At 52.3% G+C, this 22,251-nt stretch overlaps 1 protein-coding gene across 1 annotated transcript; it reads left to right on the forward strand.

Annotated features, from left to right (window-relative positions):
- The first annotated feature begins 148 nt into the window (after nt 1–148).
- Nucleotides 149–22,133, forward strand: ZNF335 (zinc finger protein 335). The gene is made up of 27 exons (XM_006839235.1): nt 149–346; nt 2,526–2,766; nt 3,242–3,319; nt 3,517–3,825; nt 3,922–4,056; nt 5,543–5,689; nt 7,904–8,156; nt 8,251–8,428; nt 9,603–9,715; nt 10,434–10,452; nt 10,546–10,662; nt 10,763–10,839; nt 10,924–11,084; nt 11,654–11,886; nt 12,890–12,983; nt 13,115–13,209; nt 18,586–18,845; nt 19,393–19,504; nt 19,583–19,957; nt 20,664–20,806; nt 20,882–21,024; nt 21,165–21,268; nt 21,366–21,443; nt 21,537–21,620; nt 21,704–21,769; nt 21,846–21,927; nt 22,006–22,133. Exons 1-27 carry the CDS (start codon nt 149–151, stop codon nt 22,131–22,133), a joined length of 4,023 nt encoding a protein of 1,340 aa, XP_006839298.1.
- The last annotated feature ends 118 nt before the right edge of the window (nt 22,134–22,251 follow it).

A 22,251-nucleotide genomic window follows, 5' to 3' on the forward strand; every position in this document is an offset into this window, starting at 1 on the left:
AGCTGCGAAATGGGCGCAAGGGTTCAGATGTGTGGGCTGTGGTCACCGAGGCCCGGCAAGTCGCCCACCTGTTCCAGCCCCTACTACCTCTTCTGCAGAGTGAGGACCACAGACCCTGCGCCCCTCTACCAGGTGGGTCCTGGAGCTGATGGAGGAGAACGAGGTGGAGAGCAGTAGCGATGCGACCCCTGGGCCTGGCCGGCCCGAGGAACCGTCCGAGAGTGGCCTGGATGTGGGCACCTCGGAAGCCATTTCGGCCGACAGCAGCGACGCCGCGGCCACCCCAGGGCCTGTAGAGGCTGACGAAACGGGAGTCGGGCAAAGCTCGGACCGTGGCAGCTCTCAGGTATGGACTGGACTGGACTGGGCTGGACGACGCGGGTGGAGGCAGGTTCCACGGCAGCAGGGCCAGGCAGCCAAGGGAAGCCCCCAGCAAGACTGACTGAGAGCTAATGTCGGTTGTTCTTGGTTTACTGTGAGCCAGGGACCATGTCGTTTAGTGCCATTGTGTCGGTTCTGACTAGCAGTGACCGTATATAGGGTTTCCGAAGAACGGCTGGTGGATTTGAACCGCTGACTTTGCAGTTCAAACTGACCTTGCTATCCAGGGCTTATCGTACATCACCAAACCAGAACTCCAAGCCCTTAATATGGACTTTCTCATTTAAACTTCATACCTTATAAAGTACATCCGTGATTTACAGAAAAGGAAACTGGGGCACAGAGTGCAGACAGAGCCAGGATTCAGATCTAAACTGTGTTGTCACCCAGTACACTTTGCCCTCACACTTTGAGATGTAGCGTCCTAGCCCCGGGTCCCCCAGGAGACCTAGCTGAGTCTTGTTCTCTCCATCTGTGAGATGGACCAAGAATACCTGTCTCAGAGGCTGCCACCTGCCTCTCTAAACCAGGGGTGGGGAGCCTTTTTTTCTGCCAAAATTGATAACATCATTCGTGGGCCATCTAAAATTATCAACTTTAAAATTAGCCTGCTTTATATGGTCAAACATTTAATCGACTCACCCCTAATGTGCTGGCTGGAACTGCGGTTGCCTTGTCAGGGGCATACCAAATATAAGGCCCACAGGCCGGACGTTCCACACCCCTGCTCTAAACCATCTCCTCCTGACTTCTACTTCCTAGCTCTGTGCTTTTGGGCAAACTATCCAACTTCTCAATCTCAATTTCTTTATCTGTAAAGTGGGGACCATAAATATACCTACCTCAAAGTTTTTTAGAGGATTAGATGAGAACCAGTCATTTTCATTATTATGGTCTGCAAAATAGTGAACCATATTCAAGTTTATTTCTTGAAAAAACCAAACCAGTTGCCGTGAAACTAGTTCCAACTCAAGCCAACCCCCATGTGTCAGAGTAGAACTATGCTCCATACGGTTTTCAGTGGTTGATTCACAGGTGATAGCCAGGTCTTTCTTCCAAGGTGCTTCTGTGTGGGCAGGAACCTCCAACCACTGGGTTAGCAGCCGAGCATGTGAACTGTTTCCATCACCTAGGGCTTCTCCTCTATAAAAGAAAGCCCAAACCCAACGCCATCCCGTTGATTCCAACTCATAATGATTTTAGAGGGTTTCTGAAGCTGTGGGTCTTTATAGCATCAGAAAGCTACATCGTTCTGAGGAGCAGCTGGTAGGTTTGAACTGCTGACCTTGAGGTTAGCAGCCCAGAGCTTATCCTACAGCACTACCAGGGCCGCTTTCTCTGTAAATTATTGTTCAATGCCAGCCGAGTCAGTTTCAACTCATGGTGACCCTGTATAGGATTTGCGAGGCTGTGAATCTCTGCAGAAGCAGAAAACTTCATCTTTCTCCTGAGGAGCGACTGTTGAGCTCGAACTGCCGACCTTGTGGTTTGCGGTCGAATGGTTATCATACAGAGCACTGTGCTCTTCCTCTATAAAACACGGAGGATAGTATCCATATCATTTGACAGCAGTAGAGCCCCCACTTTGAAATCCTAGGATTCCTGAATTCAGCTGAGACGGGCCTGCCGTGTGCCACGCGAGGCTGGGCCTTGGGGAGATACAGCAGGGTTGTTGACTGGCATGGGCCCAGCCTTCCTGGAGGACAGTCTGACTGACGTGGGGACACTGCAGTGCTGAGTGAGCAGTGATGTGCTAGGAAAAGTCCTGAACCTGTAGCTCTCAGGGAGATGGTACTAGGCCGTGGGAGTCAGAGTCGGCTTCCTAGAAGAGGGGCCAGCTAAGAGGTGGTGAGAAGACAGGTTCACTGTGGAGTGATGGGAGGAAGAGGGAACAGCTTATGCAAAGGCCCAGTGGAAAGAGCGCCGCTTGGCTGTGATGTAGGGGATGGGAGCCTCTGCTCTTTATTGTGGGGTGGCCCCTAAGCAGACAGAGCCTGGAACCCTGAGGCTTGATATGGGGAGCTCTGTGATTGGAGGGCTTCATCCACTGGTCCCAGGTGGGGCTGAGAGTGTGGGTATCTCTGGTTACTATGTCTCCAGACCTAGCTCCTGAATTGCTCCCACTCTATCTCCCCCACCCTCAGGAGGAGGTGTCTGAGAGCAGCTCCAGCATGCATCCCCTGCCCCATGGCTACCTCCCAGACTCATCTTCTGTGTCCCACGGTCCTGTGACAGGGGTGACAGGTAGCCCCCTAGCCCTGGTACACTCCAGCGCACTCCCAGAGCCCGCCATGCTGGTGTCCGACTGCGCAGCCTCTTCCTCAGACCTGGGCTCAGCCATCGACAAGATCATCGAGTCCACCATCGGGCCAGACCTCATCCAGAGTGAGTCAGACAAGGGGCAAGGGGTCACCCATGGGGTTTCCCTCCCTGTAGAGTGACCTCTGGCAAGTAACCTTACAGCTCAGAAAGCCCAAAATCGTTGTGATGGCCCTGTCTGAGACGAGGAAGCGGAACGAGGGTACTGAGACAGTGCCGTGAGGTCTGAGCGTAGGGCCTGGCACACAGTGAGCACTCAGTAAATCCCAGGACAGGACTAGCTTCCTTTGTGCTGCGGAGTCTTCTAAACACTCTACATACTGTAGCTCATTCAATCCTTCTAGTAACCCCAAACAGTGGATCCTCACACTCCAGATGAGAAATCTGAGGCACAAAGCAAGCGTGTCACACACAGAGCCTCGAACAGCTCTTCTGGTGGAGACACCAAAGGTTGAGAGGAACGATAGGGCTGGCTTGAGCCAAAGGAGCAGCCAGAGTAGGGAGTGTGAGTCAGCAGCTGGGATTCCCCCATCTCTCCCAGGCTGCATCACTGTGACCAGCGCTGAGGATGGTGGGGCCGAGACCACTCGCTTCCTGATCCTTCAGGGCCCAGATGATGGTAAGACCCCAGAGACTAGACTCAGGGAGAGGCTGGACTTGGCTGGCACCTCACTGTATCATCTGAGCAGGTTATCCACTGCTCTGGACTTCCATTTTCCCATTGGCAGGTGGCCTCTGTGGGGAATTGAGGTCCAGGACCTCGAGCCAACCCTGCCATCTACTTCCCTGCCCACTGCTCCCTTCACCCATCTGCAGGCGCACCCCTGGCATCGCCGATGTCCAGTTCCACACTGGCCCACAGCCTGGCAGCCATCGAGGCTCTGGCTGATGGACCCACATCCACATCCACATGCCTGGAGCCGCTGCAGGAGGCGCAGGGTGGACCCAGCTCCCCAACAACTCAGCCTCCTCCAGGCCCTGGTACCGATGAGCCAGACCTGCAGAGCCTGGAGGCGATGATGGAGGTGGTGGTGGTGCGGCAGTTCAAGTGCAAAATGTGCCAGTATCGGAGCAGCACCAAGGCCATACTGCTGCGGCATATGCGCGAGCGACACTTCCGCCCAGGTCCGTCCATAGCAGCCCACCTGCCTGGAATTGCACAGAAGGGGGCGCGGGGTGGGCAGGGAGTGGGACCTGGCCACCCTGTCTCACCCTCTCCAGCAGCAGTGGCAGCAGCCAATAAGAAAGGACGTCTGCGGAAGTGGGGTGCCTCGGCCAAGGCCCAGGAGGAGGAGGGTCCTGAGGAGGAGGAGGATGACGACATTGTAGATGCTGGCGCCATTGACGACCTAGAAGGTAGGCCACCATGGCTCCCAGGCCTGCCACCTCCACCCTTGTCCCTGTCCCCAGATGCTTTTGGCTGGAGGGCCAGGAAGGGGGAATTGGCACAGACCCAGCCACAGGTGGCTTCATTGTGAGACAAAGGAGGCCATGCTTTGGAACAAGGCCTGCTGTGTACGGCTGTGCAGGCTTTGCCCTGGAAAAGAGCTCCATCGGTCTGCTAGGAATAGAGCACAAACCTTGCCAAAAGAAAGGACGAGCTTTGTCATGTGTATTACCTACCCATTCTATCTGAAATGGAGTCCTGGTGTGCTGCTGTAAGACAAGCACTGGACTGCTGACCACAAGGTTGGCAGTTCAGACCCACCAACTGCTCCCCAGAAACCCTAGACAGGATTGCTATGAATTGGAACAGACTTGATGGCATTTAACAATAATATCTAAAATGTTATCTTTCTGATGTGCTTGTTGGTAGGTGCCATTGAGTCAGTACCGACCCATAGCGACCTTATGCACAGCAGAACGAAATACTGCCCGATCCTGGGCCAGCCTCACTACTGTTGCCACGCTTGAGTCCATCGATGGACTTGGCCAATCCATCTTGTTGGGGGTCTTCCTCTTTTCCTCTGACCCTCCACCTTACCAAACATGATATCCTTCTCCAGCAACTAAGTCCCTCCTGACAATATGTCCAAAGTATGAGAGATGGAGTTTGGCCATCTTGGCCTCCAAGTAGCACTCTGGCTGTACTTCTTCCAAAACGGATCTATTGGTTCTTTTGGCAGTCCATGGCACTTTCAATATTCTCCTCTAACACCATAACTCAAAAGCATCAGTTCTCCTATGGTCTTCTGATGTGCAGTCATCATAAAAGTGCACCATAAGATTTTTTTCTTTTTCATACTAAGTTCAGTATGTTGGGCAGTAAATAAAAAAATCCTCACTGCTATCAAATCGATTCCTACTCAAAGCAACCCCATCTTGAGTTTCCGAGATAGTAAATTTTGACGGCAGCGGACAGCCTCTTCTTTTCCCCAGGAGCAACTGGTGGGTTTGAACCATCTCCCTTGTGGTTAGCAGCCCAGTGCTTAACCCACTGCACCATTAAGGTCCCTTCTACATTGAAGGATGACCTCAGCTGGGACAGGGTCCATTTCCAGTGCTCAGTAACCGCATTACTGGCTGCTGTGTTTGACGGCTCAGTCCAAATTTTTGACTAGAATGCTTATTTCAACTCTTTTTTCTAACAGTGGCTGTGAGGGGTTTTGAGGAAGGGAAGAGTTTTTCTGATTTTCATAAGGATGCTGTGTGTAGGTGTCAGGAAAGATGCAGAGAAAGGACTGCAAAAGGTGCCCGGTCAGCCAGTAGGGCTTCCTGGTGGAGGCGTTACTCGTGGGCTTGAAGGAGGAGTAGAAGTGCTAATAGGCGGGGATGGGAAAGTGGGCCGCTTCCTGGGGGAGCTATGAGCTCCAGACACAACCCCTTCTTACTCCCGCCACAGAGGACAGTGACTACAATCCAGCTGAGGATGAGCCCCGTAGCCGACAGCTTCGGCCCCAGCGCCCTGTCCCCAGTACCCCGAGACCGCGAAGGAGACCTGGCCGACCCCGGAAGCTGCCTCGCCTGGAGACCTCAGACCTCCCAGATGGTGAGAATTGTTTGGGGAAGGGACCTCAGTCCCTGGGGTCCAGGGAGACCCCATACCCTATATGCATTGCAGAGCCACGTGTGCATATGGAGCTGGAGGGGAAAGACCTCCTAGACCCAAGCTTGAGAAACCCTGAACTTCATGAAAATGCCTTGCAGTGGTAAACGAAGCTGAGTCTTTGTGTGTGAGTTGGTATGGAGTGAGGTATGTGTGCATTGTGTGTACTGAATTGCAGGCGGAGGAGTCAGTCTAACAGCAGAGACCATGTCCTGGGAGTCCTGTCCTGGCACATTCCAGCAGGCAGGAAAGACCCGGACTGGTTCCGCCATGCACTGCTGCAGCTCTGCCTCTTGCGTCTGCTGTTCCCTTTATCACTGGAGGCGACAGCAATCCTTAAATATTGTTGTGAGTCTTTAATGCTACATACAAAAAAACAACTGATACAGCTCCACGGGAGAAAGACCTGGTGATCTGCACCCTTAAGTATTGTTAGTTCTGACACATAGTGACCCCTGTATAGGCTTCCTGAGAAGCAGCTGGTAGGTTAGAGCCACCAGTCTTGCAGTCGGCAGTTCAGTGCTTATCCTACAACCCAACACCAGCCTCCCCTTGAATATTACAACCTAGAAACCCCTGTGGGGGCAGTTCTCTGTCATGGGATTGCTAGTTGACAATCCCCTGACAACAATGTGGTTAAGTATGTTAAAAAAAAAATTGACTTGTAGACACCTGAGAACAGTAACGATGTTGTCGCTCCTTGGAAACCCAATCTGAGGAATAGGATGAAAACAAATTAAGAAAAATTAATAGGCTTCTGAAACACCATCTAGTTTAGCAATGTGTACATAATGGGAATCCTAGAGGTGAGGAAAGAAAGTGGCAAAAACAGTATTTGAAGAAATAATGGCCAAAATGTCCTAAATTTCATTTTTAAATGAATCTGCATATCCAAAGAGCTCAATCACGCAGGATCCACTTGTATACACATCACAGAAAAACTGTCAAAAGCTATAGATTAAATCACTCTGAGGCTGGGATATCCTTCCCAAATTTGGAATATCCTGTCCCAAATTGAAGCCAGAGGGACTTTGTATTCCTGCATCTGCCAGTCATTGGCTAGGGTCAGCCGTGCAAATTGAAGCAGGATTCTCTGCTCCTATGCTGGAGACCCTGGTTCAAGTCCCAGCCATTCCACCTTGGGTGTAGCCACCACCCACCTGTCAGTGGAGGCTGGCTTGTTGCTGGATAAGTTTGATGGTGAACAAGTTTCCACAGAGCTTCCAGATGAAGATGAACCAGGAAGAAAGGCCTGGCAATCCACTGCTGAAAATCAGCCAGTAATAAACCCCATGGATCCCAGCAGTGTCATCCACAGCCAATCAGAGGGCTGGTGCAGGACCAGGCAGCATCTTGTCTTGTACAGGGCATGGCCATGAGTCAGGGGCCAACTTGGGAGTAGCTAACAACAGCAACAACATACTTCACGATTTACTGGTTTGAAGACCCCTGTTTGCTCATTTTGCACTCCTGGTGTGGCACTGTGGGTTAATGTGCCAGACTCCAAAGCTGTTTGAACTGCAAGTTCAAGCTCACCAGCTGCTCCTTGGAAATCCAATGGACAGCACTTAAGAACACATCAGCAACTAACCTAATGGTTGGCAGTTCAATTCCATCCTGTGGCACTACGAAAGAAAGGCCTACCAATCTGCGGCTGTAACGATTGCCGTTAAGAATAACTGATGGGGCAGTTCTGTCCTAATGTGGGGCTTCGTTATGAGTCAGAACCAACTCAACAGCAACAAACAGTGTAGTTTTTTGAATGAGGAACACATTCAGATATTTCAGAATGGAATAGGTTTGAAAGCTTGGACAGTGGCATCTTCTCCCTGTCTCTAGCCACTCAGCTCCCCTCCCTGGGAGCACCCAGTGTGAACTGCTGCTGTTTCCCACACCTTAGAATGTTTCTACGAGGTCAGTAGTGCACCTTTGACAGATGGGGAAAATAAGGCACAGGGATGTGGGCGGGTGCGCAGCAAATCTGTGATAGCTGTGTCTAGAACCCAGGTCTCCTGACTCACTCCGGGAGCCCGGTTCCCCAACTCTTGCTCTGCAGGAAGCAAGCTGTCCTGGTCCCCCTCTAGCAGACTGTTTGCGCCTGTGCCCATCAAGTGTGTGATGAGCCTGGGACTAATTGTTATCTACCTGTCCAAGCAGGTGTGGTAGGAGAGCCGCTGGTGAGTTCCCAGAGCGGACAGAGACCCCCAGAGCCGCAGGACCCCGAGCCTCCCAGCTCCTCAGGCCCCGGACACCAGGCAACCCAGGCTACAGCTGGGAGAGTCCCCAGGGAACCCACCGTGAACCAGTCGGATACAGAGAACGCAGCCCCCTCTAGCCAGGATGAGCCTGAAGTCCCACCACGTCGCCGCGGCCGGCCCTCCCGGCGCTTCCTCGGCAAGAAATACCGCAAGTACGTGGAGTCGAGATGAAGCTGCTGTGGGGGGGTGTGCTTCTTGTCCCCCTTCGGTCCCCAGTCCAGCTAACCCCCCACACCCTCCTGGCAGATACTATTACAAGTCACCCAAACCGCTGCTGAGGCCCTTCCTGTGTCGCATTTGCGGCTCCCGCTTCCTGTCTCACGAGGACCTGCGTTTCCACGTCAACTCCCATGAGGCCGGCGACCCCCAGCTCTTCAAGTGTTTGCAGTGCAGCTACCGCTCCCGCCGCTGGTCCTCGCTCAAGGTGGGGCAGGGCAGGGAGGAGGCAGTGGGCAGAGGGGTTAGCTTCGTCCTGGTCGCCGCCCCCTGCGTCTGGCACACAGAGGACTGTCTGCCTGGGCCTGGGGAGAAGGGGCCACCATGGTGGCTCTGCAGGCTGTGCCATGCATAGTGGCGCCGCTGCGCTACACACCATTGTCTGTCCTGACCACAAACTGACAGATGGCGTCAAAATCTTGTTTTAACTGATTCCAAATGTTAGAGAAGTTCTCCAGCAGGTGGCAGTAAAAAGGGGGTTCCTTTTTCTTGTGAGCCTAAAGGTGCCATGTGGGGCAACAGCAGCCCTCTCATTTCACCCTCATGGTGGTCTAGTGATGCTGTTGAGAGCCCTGACCCAGAAACTGTGGCTTAGCTTGGTCAAAGTATCACAGCGAGCGGACCAGGAGTGAGGAAGCTTGCTGTAAGGAACCCTGGTGGCGCTGTGGGTCAGGCACTGGGCTGCTAACCAAGAGGTCAGCAGTTCAGACTGTCCAGCTGCTGTGTAGGAGAAATATGAGGCTGTCTGTTCCCATAAAGATCGACAGTCTTAGAAACCCTCTGTAGGATATCTGTGAATTGGAATTGACTTGATGGCGGTGGGGTTTGGGGTGCTTTTTGCTGGAAGCTTTCTGAGTGCTATAAACGGACTCGGCTGCCAGCTGAAAGGGTGGAGGTTTGAGTATACCCAGAGATACCTCAGAAAAAAGACTTGGCAATCTACTTCAAGAAACCAGCCATGAGAGCCTTGGAGTTCTGATGTGGCACATGGGTTGCCATGAGCCAAGAGTCGACCTACAGCATCTCATTTGGTTTTTGCTGCTTTCTGTGAACAAGGCTAACTCCCTTGTAGACCAGCAGCCTGTGGCCTAGAAGTTATTCTCTGGAGCCTAGCTTGGTGAAAAGAGTATGCCCTGTGAGGTCAGCTGCTCACAAGGTCACTGTAGGACCTAGGTGAGCTGGTTTCTTGCTTTGTCAAATGGAGAACCAGCTCTGCCGAGTGCAGGACAGGTGTGCTCATGGGAAAGGGTCTTCCCAGCCTTTGTTCCAGAGGGTCGGCTGTCCAGATCCCCTGGTTCTGTGTGCTCTTCCCCACAGTAGCACCAAGGGTGGGGATATGAGAGGCTGAGCCCTGGCCCACTGTCCTTCCACCTCTCTCCCAGGAGCACATGTTCAACCACGTGGGCAGTAAACCCTACAAGTGTGATGAGTGCAGCTACACCAGTGTCTACCGGAAGGACGTCATCCGACACGCAGCTGTGCACAGCCGGGACCGGTCAGTAGGTGTGGGGAGGCCTGGGGACCATTGTTCCCCGACTCTGGGCCAGCCCCACTCGCAGCACCAGCAAGGCGGTTCACCCCAGATGACTTTGCTCAACAAGGGCCTGCGGACCCAATCCAGGCTTGTCTTTGCTTTGAGCCTTAATTTCCCGTCTGTAGAATGGGGACAGTTGTTACGGGGATTAAAGAAAATTGTGTGCCTATAGGGATGTAGTCAGGGATCTACCCCCTGCTAGCCCGTGCCCACCTCACACAGTGCAGAGAGAGCAGACCTGGACAAGGCCAGGGAGAGACCAAAGTCCTTCGAGGTGCAGTGATAGCTCGCTGAAGTACTTACTCAGCAGCCTCAAGGAGGAGTGAACCTCATGTCCTGTGGGGACAGGTGGGCAGAGGTTGGATACAGGATTCCAGTGTAACTAGGGGATACCGAGTTTAAAGGTGGTATGCCAGATTTGTTTCCCACAGGACTTCTCAAAGCTTGTAATAACATAGGAGTGTGTTTTGTGACTCAGAGGGAGAGTGCGCCATCTCCCTTGCCTACTTGAATACAGAGCTTACTCATTGCTCCTTGATATTTTCCCCCAGAGAACCCATTTGGAGAGGGACTTGGGTGCAGAGTAGGGACACTTGGCTTTGGCTGGGTGGGTCCATATGAGGGGTTGTGGGCCGGGCCTGGGGGGTTTGGGTCCAGCTCCTGTGCTCTTCTCCCACAGGAAGAAGAGGCCAGATCCGGTGAGTGTGGGGCCCTGGCCTGGGAAGGGCTGCTTTTGAGGTAGGTTTAACTCTCTCCCATCCCTTCCATCGGCCCTTCTGGTCCCTTCTCAGACCCCGAAGCTGAGCTCTTTCCCCTGCCCCGTGTGTGGCCGTGTCTACCCCATGCAGAAGAGGCTCACGCAGCACATGAAGACACACAGCACCGAGAAGCCCCACATGTGTGACAAGGTGGGTGGGAGCCAAGGGCAGGGCTGGAGCCCAGGGGCCTTCCTGGCTGAGCGCCCCCCCCACCCCCACTACCATCTGACGCTCCCCCCACCCCTCCCAGTGTGGAAAATCCTTCAAGAAGCGCTACACCTTCAAGATGCACCTGCTCACGCATATCCAGGCTGTCGCCAACCGCAGGTACGCCCCCTGAGGTTCTCCTGGGGGGGCTGGAAGCACCCCTGCCCCACCCTGTTACTGAGCTTCCTCCCTCCATGCCTCTAGATTCAAGTGTGAGTTCTGTGAATTTGTCTGTGAGGACAAGAAGGTCCTGTTGAACCATCAGCTGTCCCATGTCAGCGACAAGCCCTTTAAGTGCAGCTTCTGTCCCTACCGTACCTTCCGAGAGGACTTCCTGCTGTCCCATGTGGCTGTCAAGCACACAGGTGGGCTAGCTGCACCCCAGCCCCACCCCTGGGAGGGGAAGTTCAGCTCGTGACCTTTGCCTCAAATTCCAGCTCTTGAGTGGCCTTGGACCAGTCACTTGCCCTCCCTGGGCCTCAGTTTCCTTAGCTGTGAAATGGGGACACCAGACGTGCCTGCCTTGGGCGTGTTAGGGAGCCAGTCCGTCCTGTTCTGTGTTGTGGGCACTGGAGCCAGAAACAGCTCTGCCCGAGGCCCCCGTCCCTAGCCATGCAGCAGCATCAAGCCAGTGTAGCTTCTTTGGGCAGTACCTGAACTGGTACTCTGGGTGACTAGTTGAAGGGAGTCTGAGAAATAGCCAGATTCCTGCCTCATGTCCCAGGTGAGATAGTTCACAAGAGGGCTATTTGGTCAGATGACCTGGAAGGGAGGACCTGATTCACTCAGGTCACCAGAGCAGACACGGTGTGGACTCACCTGCGCCGAGGGGCAAGTCGCTAGAAGGGGACCAGGTGGAGAGGTCATGGATGGCTTCCTGGAGGGGCTGGGCCAGGGTAGGGTGGACACACGCATCCTCTACATGTGCCCGCAGGTGCTAAGCCCTTCGCCTGTGAGTACTGCCACTTCAGCACGAGGCACAAGAAGAACCTGCGTCTACACGTGCGGTGTCGTCATGCCAGCAGCTTTGACGAGTGGGCTCGGCGCCACCCCGAGGAGCCCCCCTCCCGCCGCCGCCCCTTCTTCTCTCTGCAGCAGATTGAGGAACTGAAGCAGCAACACAGCTCGGCCCCTGGGCCGCCCTCCAGCCCTTCCAGGCCTTCTGAGGTAAGCTTAGCCAAGGAAGCAGCACCTTACCAAAGAGGCTTGGGACATGGGCCAGGAGGACAGTGTGAGGGTCCCTCTCTCAGCCTCAGCATCTTTATTGGCATGTGCCTGCTGCGCTGGGCTGCGGTCAGGTCTTTGTTCACTAACGCTAAAGCTCAGAGCAAGGGTGGTGTTTTGGTGCTCATCCTAGAGAACAGAAATGGCCTGTAGCTCAGTTTAGGTGGTTGTTGAGTGCCATCGAGTCAGTTCTGACTCATAGCAACTCTATACAGGGCCGACCCTGTGGTTCAAACCTACCTTGCTGTCCAGTGCATTATCCCACAGCGCCGTAAAAGAATACTAAATGTCTGCAGTCCAGACCTGGCGTGATGGCTCCAGAGTCATCAGGAAGCAGATTCCCTCTGTGTTTTTGGCTTAGTCATCCTAGATGCAGGCCTTCCAGTTTCATGGTTGCTTCATGGTCTGGTGTATCTGCAGGAGCTCCGGCCATTGGAGCCACCTCTTAGGCAGAAACAGAAAGTAGAGTTAGAAGAAGGGTAGAAATGATGTTTTTCCTCAGGAACTTGAAGTTCCTGCTTAGTCACTCTACCTAGCTGCAAGGGAAGTTGAGAAATATAGTCTTGTACTGGGGACATTGTCTCCCTGATAAAACTCAGCTCTTAACAAGAAAGAAGAGAGCATAGGTTCTGCGTCGGAGCCAGTGGTTCTAGCCACACACGCACTCCTGCAACAGCCCTGCGCAGATGAACTGCATGGTACATCAAAAGAACACCATGCCCTGCAGCCAGACAGGCTTGTGTTCGAGTCCCAGCTCTGCCACATCCCCCGTCTGGCCCTCGGTGTACTCATCTGTAGCTCAGGGCTCCAGGGCCGGTGAGCAGCACAGGAAGTGGAGATGACGGTGAAATAAGCCAACAGACATAGTGTGTCTGACATGCACAGGGGCTGAGGGGGTGACTCTCAAATCTCAGTCACCTTCTCAGAGTATGTCCCCATCCCACAGGTTCGCTCAGAAGCATCACCTCTCCAATCACCTGAGCCCACACCGCTGCTCTGTTCTGATGCCCTAAGTGGTGCCACCATCATCTACCAGCAGGGTGAGCTCCGGGAGGGGCATGACAGCGGGGGGCCCAGGACACAGGTCAAGCAGGTGGGGCTGAGAGAGGGGAGAACAGCCTTGAGTACCAGTTGTCTGGCCCTTCCTAAAGCCTGGGTCCCCATTCCCCAGGAGCTGACGAGTCAACTGCAGTGGCCACCCAGACAGCCTTAGATCTGCTGCTGAACATGAGCGCCCAGCGGGAATTGGGGGGCGCTGCTCTGCAGGTGAGTCTCTGCACCTCACAGGTCCCAGTGCCTCCTATGCCCAGGTTGCACTGCCCCACTTAGGGAGTTACTCCTTAGGAGACAGAATTTCTGTTGTCTAGATGGGAGATGGGCATGGTGAGAAAGAAACATGCACAGAACCAGAGAAAAAGATGTTGACCAAGTCCTCTTCTGTAACTGATGAATTCTCTGTACTGTATAGACTTACAGGAGCTCTGATAGCATCGTGGTTACAAGTCGGGCTGCTAACCTCAAGGTCAGCAGTTCAAAACTACCAGCCGTTCCACGGGAGAAAGATGTGGCTTTCTGCTCCCATAGATTTCCAGCCTCGGAGAACCTATATAGGGCCACTATGAGTCGGAACAAACTCCACGGCACACCACCATCAAAAGTACTATTGGTATAGACAGAGGCTATGAAACCCTCTGGACAGAGGGCCATTTACAGGGGCACTGTGTGGTCAGAGGCCATCCCTAGTTGTATCTCTTGTCTCATGTCTGCCAGTTTGCTAGAAATATACTGCGTGGTCTTACTTTATAAAGGCCTGATTATACGAGGGAGCTTCAAGGTATTTATGGAAGAAATTCCATTATCTTTTCATTTCCATTTTCCATGAACTTTTTAAAGCCCATTGTACACTTCTAGGTTTATGTTGTTGTTTAGTGCCGTTGAGTTGATTCCGACTCATAGCAACTCTGTGTAGAATTTTCTAATAGTGACTGGTGGATTTGAACTGCCGACCTTGCAGTTCAAACCGATTTTGGGGTCCAGTGCTTATCCTACAGTGCCACACCAGGACTCTATTTTGAGGGGACTTTTAAAAAGTTCTGTGTGGTCAGAGGCCAGTTTTGTTTTCCTTTTTTCTGAATTACCTGCTGTGTCCATATTTGTTTGTCCATTGAATTGTCAGTCTTTTTACTGATGATTTGCAAGAGCTCTTTGTATATGAAGGAACTCACTAAAATCCATTGCTCTCGAATCAGGTAGACTCACAGCAACCCTGTACAGCTGGGTAGAACTGCCCCATAGGGTTTTCAAGGCTGTCCTGGTGTGGTGCTGTAGGATAAGCACTGGATTGCTAACCATTAAGGTCTGTGGTTCAAACCCTATACAGAATTGCTATGAGTTAGAACTAACTCGATGGTATTCAGCAACAACAGATCTTTACAGAAGCAGACGGCCACCGTGTTCTCCTATGAAGCAGCTAGTGAGTTTAAACCACTAATCGTATGGTTATCAGCTGAGAATACGGTGCTCACAGGGCTCTTATAAATGAAGGAACCCACCTTTTGCTTTCTTAAAAGGTGTTAAAAACTCCCATAATTCCTTTATTTTTTGGCTTCGTTTTATTCTTTTGTTTTGCTGCAGGTTTTATCATCTTTTTCTGTCATAGAAGAATCTTCCACTCCAAGACTGAAAGAACAGATTTTCTTTCCATATGTTTATTGTTTCATTGACTACATTTCAATCTTTAATCCATTTGAGCTGGACACCGAGTAAGATGTGAGAGAAAATTCTAGTTCTTTTTTTTTTTTTGTCTTTTTCATAAATGCTTTGCCCACTTGACCCTATTTTTTTAAATTGTGGTCAAATATGGTGGTGGTGTCCAGTGGAGTCAGTTCTGACTCATAGCAACCCTGCAAAGGGTTTCCGAGGCTGTAAATCTTTACAGAAGTAGAAAGCCTCATCTTTCTCCTGTGGAATGGCTGGCAGTTTTGAACTGCTGACCTTGAGATTAGCAACGCAACTCATAACCACGACCTTACAGAGCCTAAAAGTTGCCCTTTTAAGATAAACATGGTGCATCCATACAATGGAATATTACTCTGGAGTCCTGGTGTGGCGCTGTTCCGACACAGTGCCCCGATATTGGATTTCTGAGGCTATAAGTTTGTATGGGAGAGAAAGCTTCATTTTTCTCCTGTGAAGTGGCTGGTAGATTTGAACTACTGAACTTGTCGTTGGTAGCCCAATAGTAACTCACTACACTAACGGGGGAGTCCTGGTGTGGTGCTGTGGGTTAATGCATCAGACTGCAAAGCCAATTGAACTGCAAGGTCAGCAGTTCAAGCTCACCAGCTGCTCCTCGGAAACCCTATACCGGGTTGCTATGGGTCAGAATCGATTTGACAGCACTTAACAACAACACTACCAGGGCTCCTTATGAGTGAGCCTGTGCTATGTGAAATAAATCAGACATAAAATAAATATTGTATGTTCCTTTATGTATTGAACTTCTTTATACTGAATATTATTGTTATCGAGTAGGTTCCAACTCACAGCAAGTTGACATAGGGTTTCCAAGGCTGTACATCTTTGTGGGAGCAGAAAGCCTCATCTTTCTCCCACACAGAGGCTGCTGGTCTTGAACAGTCAACCTTGTGGTTTGCAGTTCAGTCCTTACAGGTAGGGCTTGGGGCTATGCTAAGGCTAGAACTAAAACTTGGTTTAGTTTTAGGGTTACAGGTGGGTTTATTTTGATCTATTCTTGAAATCTGCTTGATTTTGTCTTCATTGAAATGTTCTATAACTACATTCTCCTTCTTTATGCTTTCTGGTTTTCTTGTTGTAAACTGGGGTCTCTGGCTCCCCGTTTTTAGTCTTGTAGGTTTGTTTTACTTTGAATACTTTTCTATCTGGGTTGAGTTCTGGGTGGTCTATGTTAACCTCAGGTTTGCCGCTGTTGCTTCCCTGTCCAATGAAATCCCTTGAGTGTTTTTTGTAAGGCTGCGCAGGTTTTTACAAATTCTTTTCATTTTTGTTGCTCTGGAAATGTCCTAATTTTATGGTTATATTTGATGGACAATTTTACTGGGTATATGAATCTTCATTAGTCATTTTTTCTTTCAGAGTTTTGTATATGTCATTCCGTTGTCTTCCATGCCTGGTTTCTAGTGAGAAATCCGAGCTTAGTCTTTAGCTCTCCTTTGTAGGCAAATTTTCAGCTTTGTGTGTGTGTGAGCTGCTGTGAGGATTCTTTCCTTGTCTTCGATAGTGAAAAGTTTAATTATAATATGTTTTGGTGATTCTCTTTTGGGCTCTATCCTTTTTTAGAGTTTGTTCAACTGGTTGAATACATATCTTCTCGTCTTTCATGATGTTGGGGAAGCTTTCTTCTGACAACTCTTCGACAGTTTTCTCTGGTTTTTTTGTTTTGTTTTTGTGTGTGTGTGTCTCTCTTCCTGTTCTGGAATTCCAATCACTTGTAAGTTCTTTTTCTTTATAGTGTCCCACATACATCAAAGGCTTTCTCCAGATTTTGTTGTTTTTGTTTTTTTCTGATGGTTCCTCTAGCGAGTGGCTGTATGTTGAACGAAGCTCACCAATTCAGCTTTCCGTTGATTTAATTCTGCTTTTCTACCCTTTCAGTGTATTAACTATTTATGAAGTCTTAGCCTTGTTCATCGGGCTTTCTGATTGCTGTTTCTATATGGTTTCCCAGTTTTCATTTATTTTGTCAGCTTGCTCTTGGGCTTTCCTGAATTCTATTTTGTCTGTGTTTTCCTTAATTCTTTGTGCCATTTTCTCTGTCAGTGAAAGTATGCCGATAAATTGATTATCAGGTGTTTCAACACCATTGCTGGTATTGTATTTTCTGACTATTTTGGACACTTGTTTGAGACACTCTCCCTGGTTTCTTCGTGTAAGCAGAAATTGTTTTCTCGGAGACATTGTATTTATTTAATTGATGATTTTGGTGTGTTCTCAGGCACTGACCACCCAAGTCTGGGTGGGTGTGACAGACGGGGAGTATGAACCGAGTTCTCTGTTTACCATCTGTATCGTTCAGGGCAACTTCGTGCACCTCCAACACCCAACCCCAGACGGAGCCGGGGCTGTACAGAAGGGGGGGCGTCTTACAGACGGCTGGGCTGGCAAGGGCATGGGGAGCAAGGAAGAACTGCGTTCTCTTTGCCACCAACCTCCAGCTTTGTCCTGTGTTTCTAGACCACTGTATCAGCAGCTACCTTCAAAAGCTCATAATAGCCAGGTCTTTCCAGGCCAGCCTACCACCACCATTTTTGCTTCCTTTTTGGTGTGTGTTCCTGTTCAGCTTCGCCTTCCAGTTACCACTGAATGTGCTTCTGTCCCTATCCTCCAGAGCTCCGCATTCCAGGATCACAATCTGTATTTGTTTTACTTCATCTCTCATGGCCTTGTAGAGGGTCTGCTCCACAAGTCTGCCTACTCCGCCATCTTGGCCTGAAAGTCCTCGATAATGTTTTTGATGCATAGACATTTTTGTTTTGATGAAGCCCAAGTGATCTGTTTGTTTTTTGTTTTTTTTAAATATATTATTCTGTTGTTTGTGCTTTTGGTATCATATCTAATAATCTGTTGCCAAGTACAAAGTCCTGAGGATTTATCCTTATGTTTCATTCTTAAAGAGGTTTAAGCTTTTGCATTTAGGCCATCGATCCATATTGAGTTCATTTTCATATATAGTAGGAGGGTTTCTTTCCTTTTTTAAAAGTTTTTATTGTGAATTGAGTGATAGTTTACATGGGAGAACATCAATTTTACAATCACCCTATATATTTTGTATCATTGCAATGATTACAATCCCCTCCATGATTCATCATTCAGCAGCACCTGCCTCTATTCCTTCTGGGTTTTTGGGTTTTTTTTGCGGGGGATGTACACCAAAAGACTCAGGAATATACATCATCCAAACAACCAAAGGGCACACACTGCAAGCCTGCCCCCTGGCCACCAATACACAGCCCCTCTCCCTCCATGAGTCCAGTCCTCAGCTGCTCCATCTCTCCACATTATCATCTCTGCCTCCAACCCCGGCATCACCACTTCTCTAGATAGGGCCCACATTCCGTTCCTGCTCTTCTCCCTTGATGGTCCTAGGGGTCCGCTTATGGACCTTACATTGCTGGAATGTAAAACTAACTACTCCCCCCCCTTTTTGCTACAAAACCTCCATCTTTACAGTTGTGACAATAGTGATTAGTTATGGTAACAATTACTCACTATTGAATCATAAGAATCTTATTCTCATCAATAGGAGGGTTTCTTAACCTGAGCACTGTTCCCATTTGGCACCAAATCATTGTTTGAGGAGGGGGCTGCTCTGCAAGGAAGGATGTTCAGAGGCATCTCTGCCTTGTGCACAGTAGATACCAGTAGCACCGCCCCCAGCCCAACCTGAATTGTGACACTGACATTGCCACATGCCCCTTGGAGGACAAACCCCTCCATCCCTATTCTCGTTGAGCCCATTTCCAGTTGGTAGGTGAGGTTTGCAAAGAGTGTGCTTTATAAGGAACTTGGATTGTGCAATGGGTGGAGATGGCCCTGGGCACTGGGAGAACTAGAGCTCTCCACCCCTTGCCCAACCCATAATGCCCTGTGATCCTGTTGCAGGTGGCTGTCGTGAAGTCTGGGGATGTGGAAGCAGAGTTAGCGCCCTCTGGTGGGCAGCCCTCCCCAGCGGGGGCTGCTCCGCAGGTAGTGACCCTGCACGTGGCAGAGCCCGGGAGCAGCATGTCAGCCGAGAGCCAGCTAGGCACCCCAGACCTACAGCAGATCACCCTGGCATCTGGGTCATTTGGGGGGTCTAGCTACAGTGTCATCACGGCACCCCCCATGGAGGAAGGGACATCAGCTCCTGGCACCCCTTACAGGTGAGACCTGCAACCTGCGGGACCCCTCCAGTCTTTTACAAGCATGCTGGCAGGGTACGTGAGTTCAGATGATTCTGCCCTTCCAAGCCTAGATGGCAGGAGGCAAAACCCTGCTAAGTAGAAAGTGCCTGGGCTCTGGTGGGGCCACTTGTACCAGGCACTTGTCTCATGTCCTTGAGACGCATGTATCCCCGGCTTTCCAAAGAAGAGGTGAACTAGCCTTTTAGTCACCCATGTTCTCTTCCACTGAGGGTTCCATACTCCAAGCACCTTTCCCAGCATTCCAGGTGCTAGCGTTCCCTGCCCTGAGCACCTTTTGGGCAGACATGCTCATATATCCATGGAGTGCTGACACGGTCTCAGGGAGAACCTGAGTCCCCAGTAGCTGTGCCCTGGGTCAGCCTCGCAGCGCCTACGGACCAGGTCCTTTGACTCCCGAGTCCTCTGTGGTAGACGTCACCCGCAGGATGGCTGCTTCTTGGGGAAGGGGACCTGTGGCCCTTCACCCTCTCCCAGAAGCCCACTTCAACCCTCCCTCTGCCCATAGTGAGGAGCCCCCCGGGGAGGCAGCCCAGGCTGTGGTGGTGAACGAGGCCCTGAAGGGAGCTGGCACGCACTACATCATGGCAGCCGATGGCACCCAGCTACACCACATTGAGGTGAGACCCTGGGTGGCCCTACCTCACTTCCCCCAGCCTCCCTTCCCTCGGCCCCTCATGCCCCCTGTGTCTCAACAGCTGGCCGCTGATGGCTCCATCTCCTTCCCGAATACTGAAGCCCTGGCCTCGGGCACCAAGTGGCCCCTGCTGCAGTGTGGGGGGCTGCCCAGAGACGGCCCTGAGCCCCCGTCTCCAGCCAGGACCCACCGAGGCGGGGACCTCCAGGCCGCCGCCTCCCCGTCTCCTGCAACCAACAAAGCACTGGGCCTCGGAGTGCCCCCGTCCCCACCGTCTGCAGCTGCTGCCACGTCAAAGAAATTTTCTTGCAAGATCTGTGCTGAGGCCTTCCCTGGCCGAGCCGAGATGGAGAGTCACAAACGGGCCCATGCTGGGCCTAGTGCCTTCAAGTGTCCCGACTGCCCCTTCAGTGCCCGCCAGTGGCCCGAGGTCCGGGTAGGTGGGGCCCGGATGTCATTCACATGGCTGCTTGTTTTTGTAACAAACCTTTATTGCGTACACCCTCAAGCTCGGCCCTCTCACTGTAAGGTCCCCGCTCACAGACCAGACATAATGGGACACACACCAGAAGCTTCCCCAGTGAGGACAAAGTGCACATGGACGAGAGCACAAACGGAGAACAAGTCAGGAGGGCTGGGGGAGATACACAGGGAAGTTGAACTCGGCCCTCCGGACCAAAGGCACAGAGGTGTGGAGACGGGCATCGAGCTTTGGGAAATTTAAGTTGTCTAGAATACTGAGGGCAGAGGTTCAAGTTCAAGGGAAGACATTGCTGAGAAGGCAAGTGAGTCAGATCTGGAACTGTGGGCTCTCTCCAGTCTTCAGAATAGTCATGAACCTCTTCTCAGCCTCACCTTCCAATGGGCTCTGTGCCTCAAGTGCCAGGGGGCCTGAGAGCACTGTCAAAGTCTGCTCACCCACCCGGGAGACTAGCTATGGCTAAACATTCTGAGCAGGGTCAGGATTGTCCAGGTGAACTAGGGACAGGGCCTCACGCTTTTCTCACCCGTGAACAGAAGGTTCTGGTCTGCTGTGAGTTTCCCCCAGGTCCACTTCACTTGGGGACGAGTTCTCAGAACAGTTCTCGGGGGAGCTGGGGGTTGCTGCCACTGGCCTGCCTGGTCACCTGTGCCCTCTGCAGGCCCACATGGCGCAGCACTCGAGCCTGCGGCCCCACCAGTGCAACCAGTGCAGCTTCGCCTCCAAGAACAAGAAGGACCTGCGGCGGCACATGCTGACCCACACCAACGAAAAGCCTTTTGAGTGTCGCCTCTGTGGGCAACGGTGAGGCCAGGCTGCCAGGGAGGGGCTCTGGGCCCCCAGGTTGAGCCAGTCCTGAGACTCTGCCCCTCCCCTTAGGTTCAACCGTAACGGGCACCTCAAGTTCCACATCCAACGTCTGCACAGTCCTGATGGCAGGAAGCTAGGGGCTCCTCCAGCCAGGACCCCCACTCAGACCATCATCCTCAACAGCGATGAGGAGACGCTGGCCACACTCCACAGTGAGCTGCCTCTGGGACCACAGGGTGGACACTGGGGGCATCCAGGGGCTTGAGCCGCTGCCCAGAAGGCAGCCTTCAGTGGGGGCAGGGCAGCTCAGGGTTCCTGAGTCCTTGAGCTCATGTCCTCCCTCTCTGCCCAGCAGCCCTCCAGTCCAGTCATGGGGTCCTGGGTCCAGAGCGGCTGCAGCAGGCACTGGGTCAGGACCACATAATTGTGGCCCAGGAACAGACAGTGACCAACCAGGTGCGAGGTTGTGAGGGTAGTGGTCCCTGCTGACCGTCCCTGGCAGGGGTGGGGAGTCTGAGCACTGAGGCTGGGAATGATGGCATGGCCCTGACAGGAGGAAGCCACCTATATCCAGGAGATCACCACAGCCGACGGCCAGACTGTACAGCACCTGGTAACTTCTGACAACCAGGTAAAACACCTGCGGAGCACCTCTGCCCTGCCTGCCTGCCCTTCAGCCCCCACCAGTAGGCGGCTGCCTCTAATTCTGGCCCTGCTGTCTCAGGTGCAGTACATCATCTCCCAGGATGGGGTCCAGCATCTGCTTCCCCAGGAGTACGTCGTGGTCCCTGAGGGACATCACATCCAGGTGGGCCAGGCTTGGGGCCAGGGCGGAGAGTTGTGGGGAGAGCCGCAGTCTCCTCCCAGGCTCACAGGTTATCTTCTCTGCAGGTACAGGAGGGCCAGATCACACACATCCAGTACGAACAAGGGACCCCGTTCCTCCAGGAGTCCCAGGTGGGCCCTTGAGGTTGGGGAGCAGGGGCACGGGCTGAGCCTCTGGGCCACAGCTCATCACCCCCCTCCTCCACAGATCCAGTATGTGCCTGTGTCCCCGGGCCAGCAGCTTGTCACACAGGCTCAACTGGAGGCCGCAGCACACTCGGCTGTCACAGGTACGGGACCAGACCGTGGGGATGTGGGTGTGGGCCCAGTGCCTGGCCTTCAGGCTCACCCCCCTCCCTCCCTGGCAGCTGTGGCCGATGCTGCCATGGCCCAGGCCCAGGGCCTGTTCAGCTCGGAGGAGACGGTGCCGGAGCACATTCAGCAGCTGCAGCACCAGGGCATCGAGTACGACGTCATCACCCTGACTGATGACTGAGCCCTGGCGCCAACCATGGATGTTGGGGCCAACCTGGCTGGGAGCAGCAGGGGCCTTAGGAACTCAGCTCCCTACCAGGGTGCTGGGACTCTGAAGGAGCCAAGGACTGGGGGTGTCC

This window comes from Chrysochloris asiatica, unplaced genomic scaffold (genome assembly GCF_000296735.1).
Source record: "Chrysochloris asiatica unplaced genomic scaffold, ChrAsi1.0 scaffold00023, whole genome shotgun sequence".
Classification (NCBI taxonomy): Eukaryota; Metazoa; Chordata; class Mammalia; order Afrosoricida; family Chrysochloridae; genus Chrysochloris; species Chrysochloris asiatica.

Bases quoted from the DNA above. Each gene is read 5' to 3' on its own strand.
- ZNF335 (XM_006839235.1), top strand. From the start codon at position 149: ATGGAGGAGAACGAGGTGGAGAGCAGTAGCGATGCGACCCCTGGGCCT. The intron at 8,157-8,250 runs GTACGTGGAGTC...CCCTCCTGGCAG, and splicing joins CTCGGCAAGAAATACCGCAA to ATACTATTACAAGTCACCCA. The intron at 21,928-22,005 runs GTACGGGACCAG...CCTCCCTGGCAG, and splicing joins AGCACACTCGGCTGTCACAG to CTGTGGCCGATGCTGCCATG.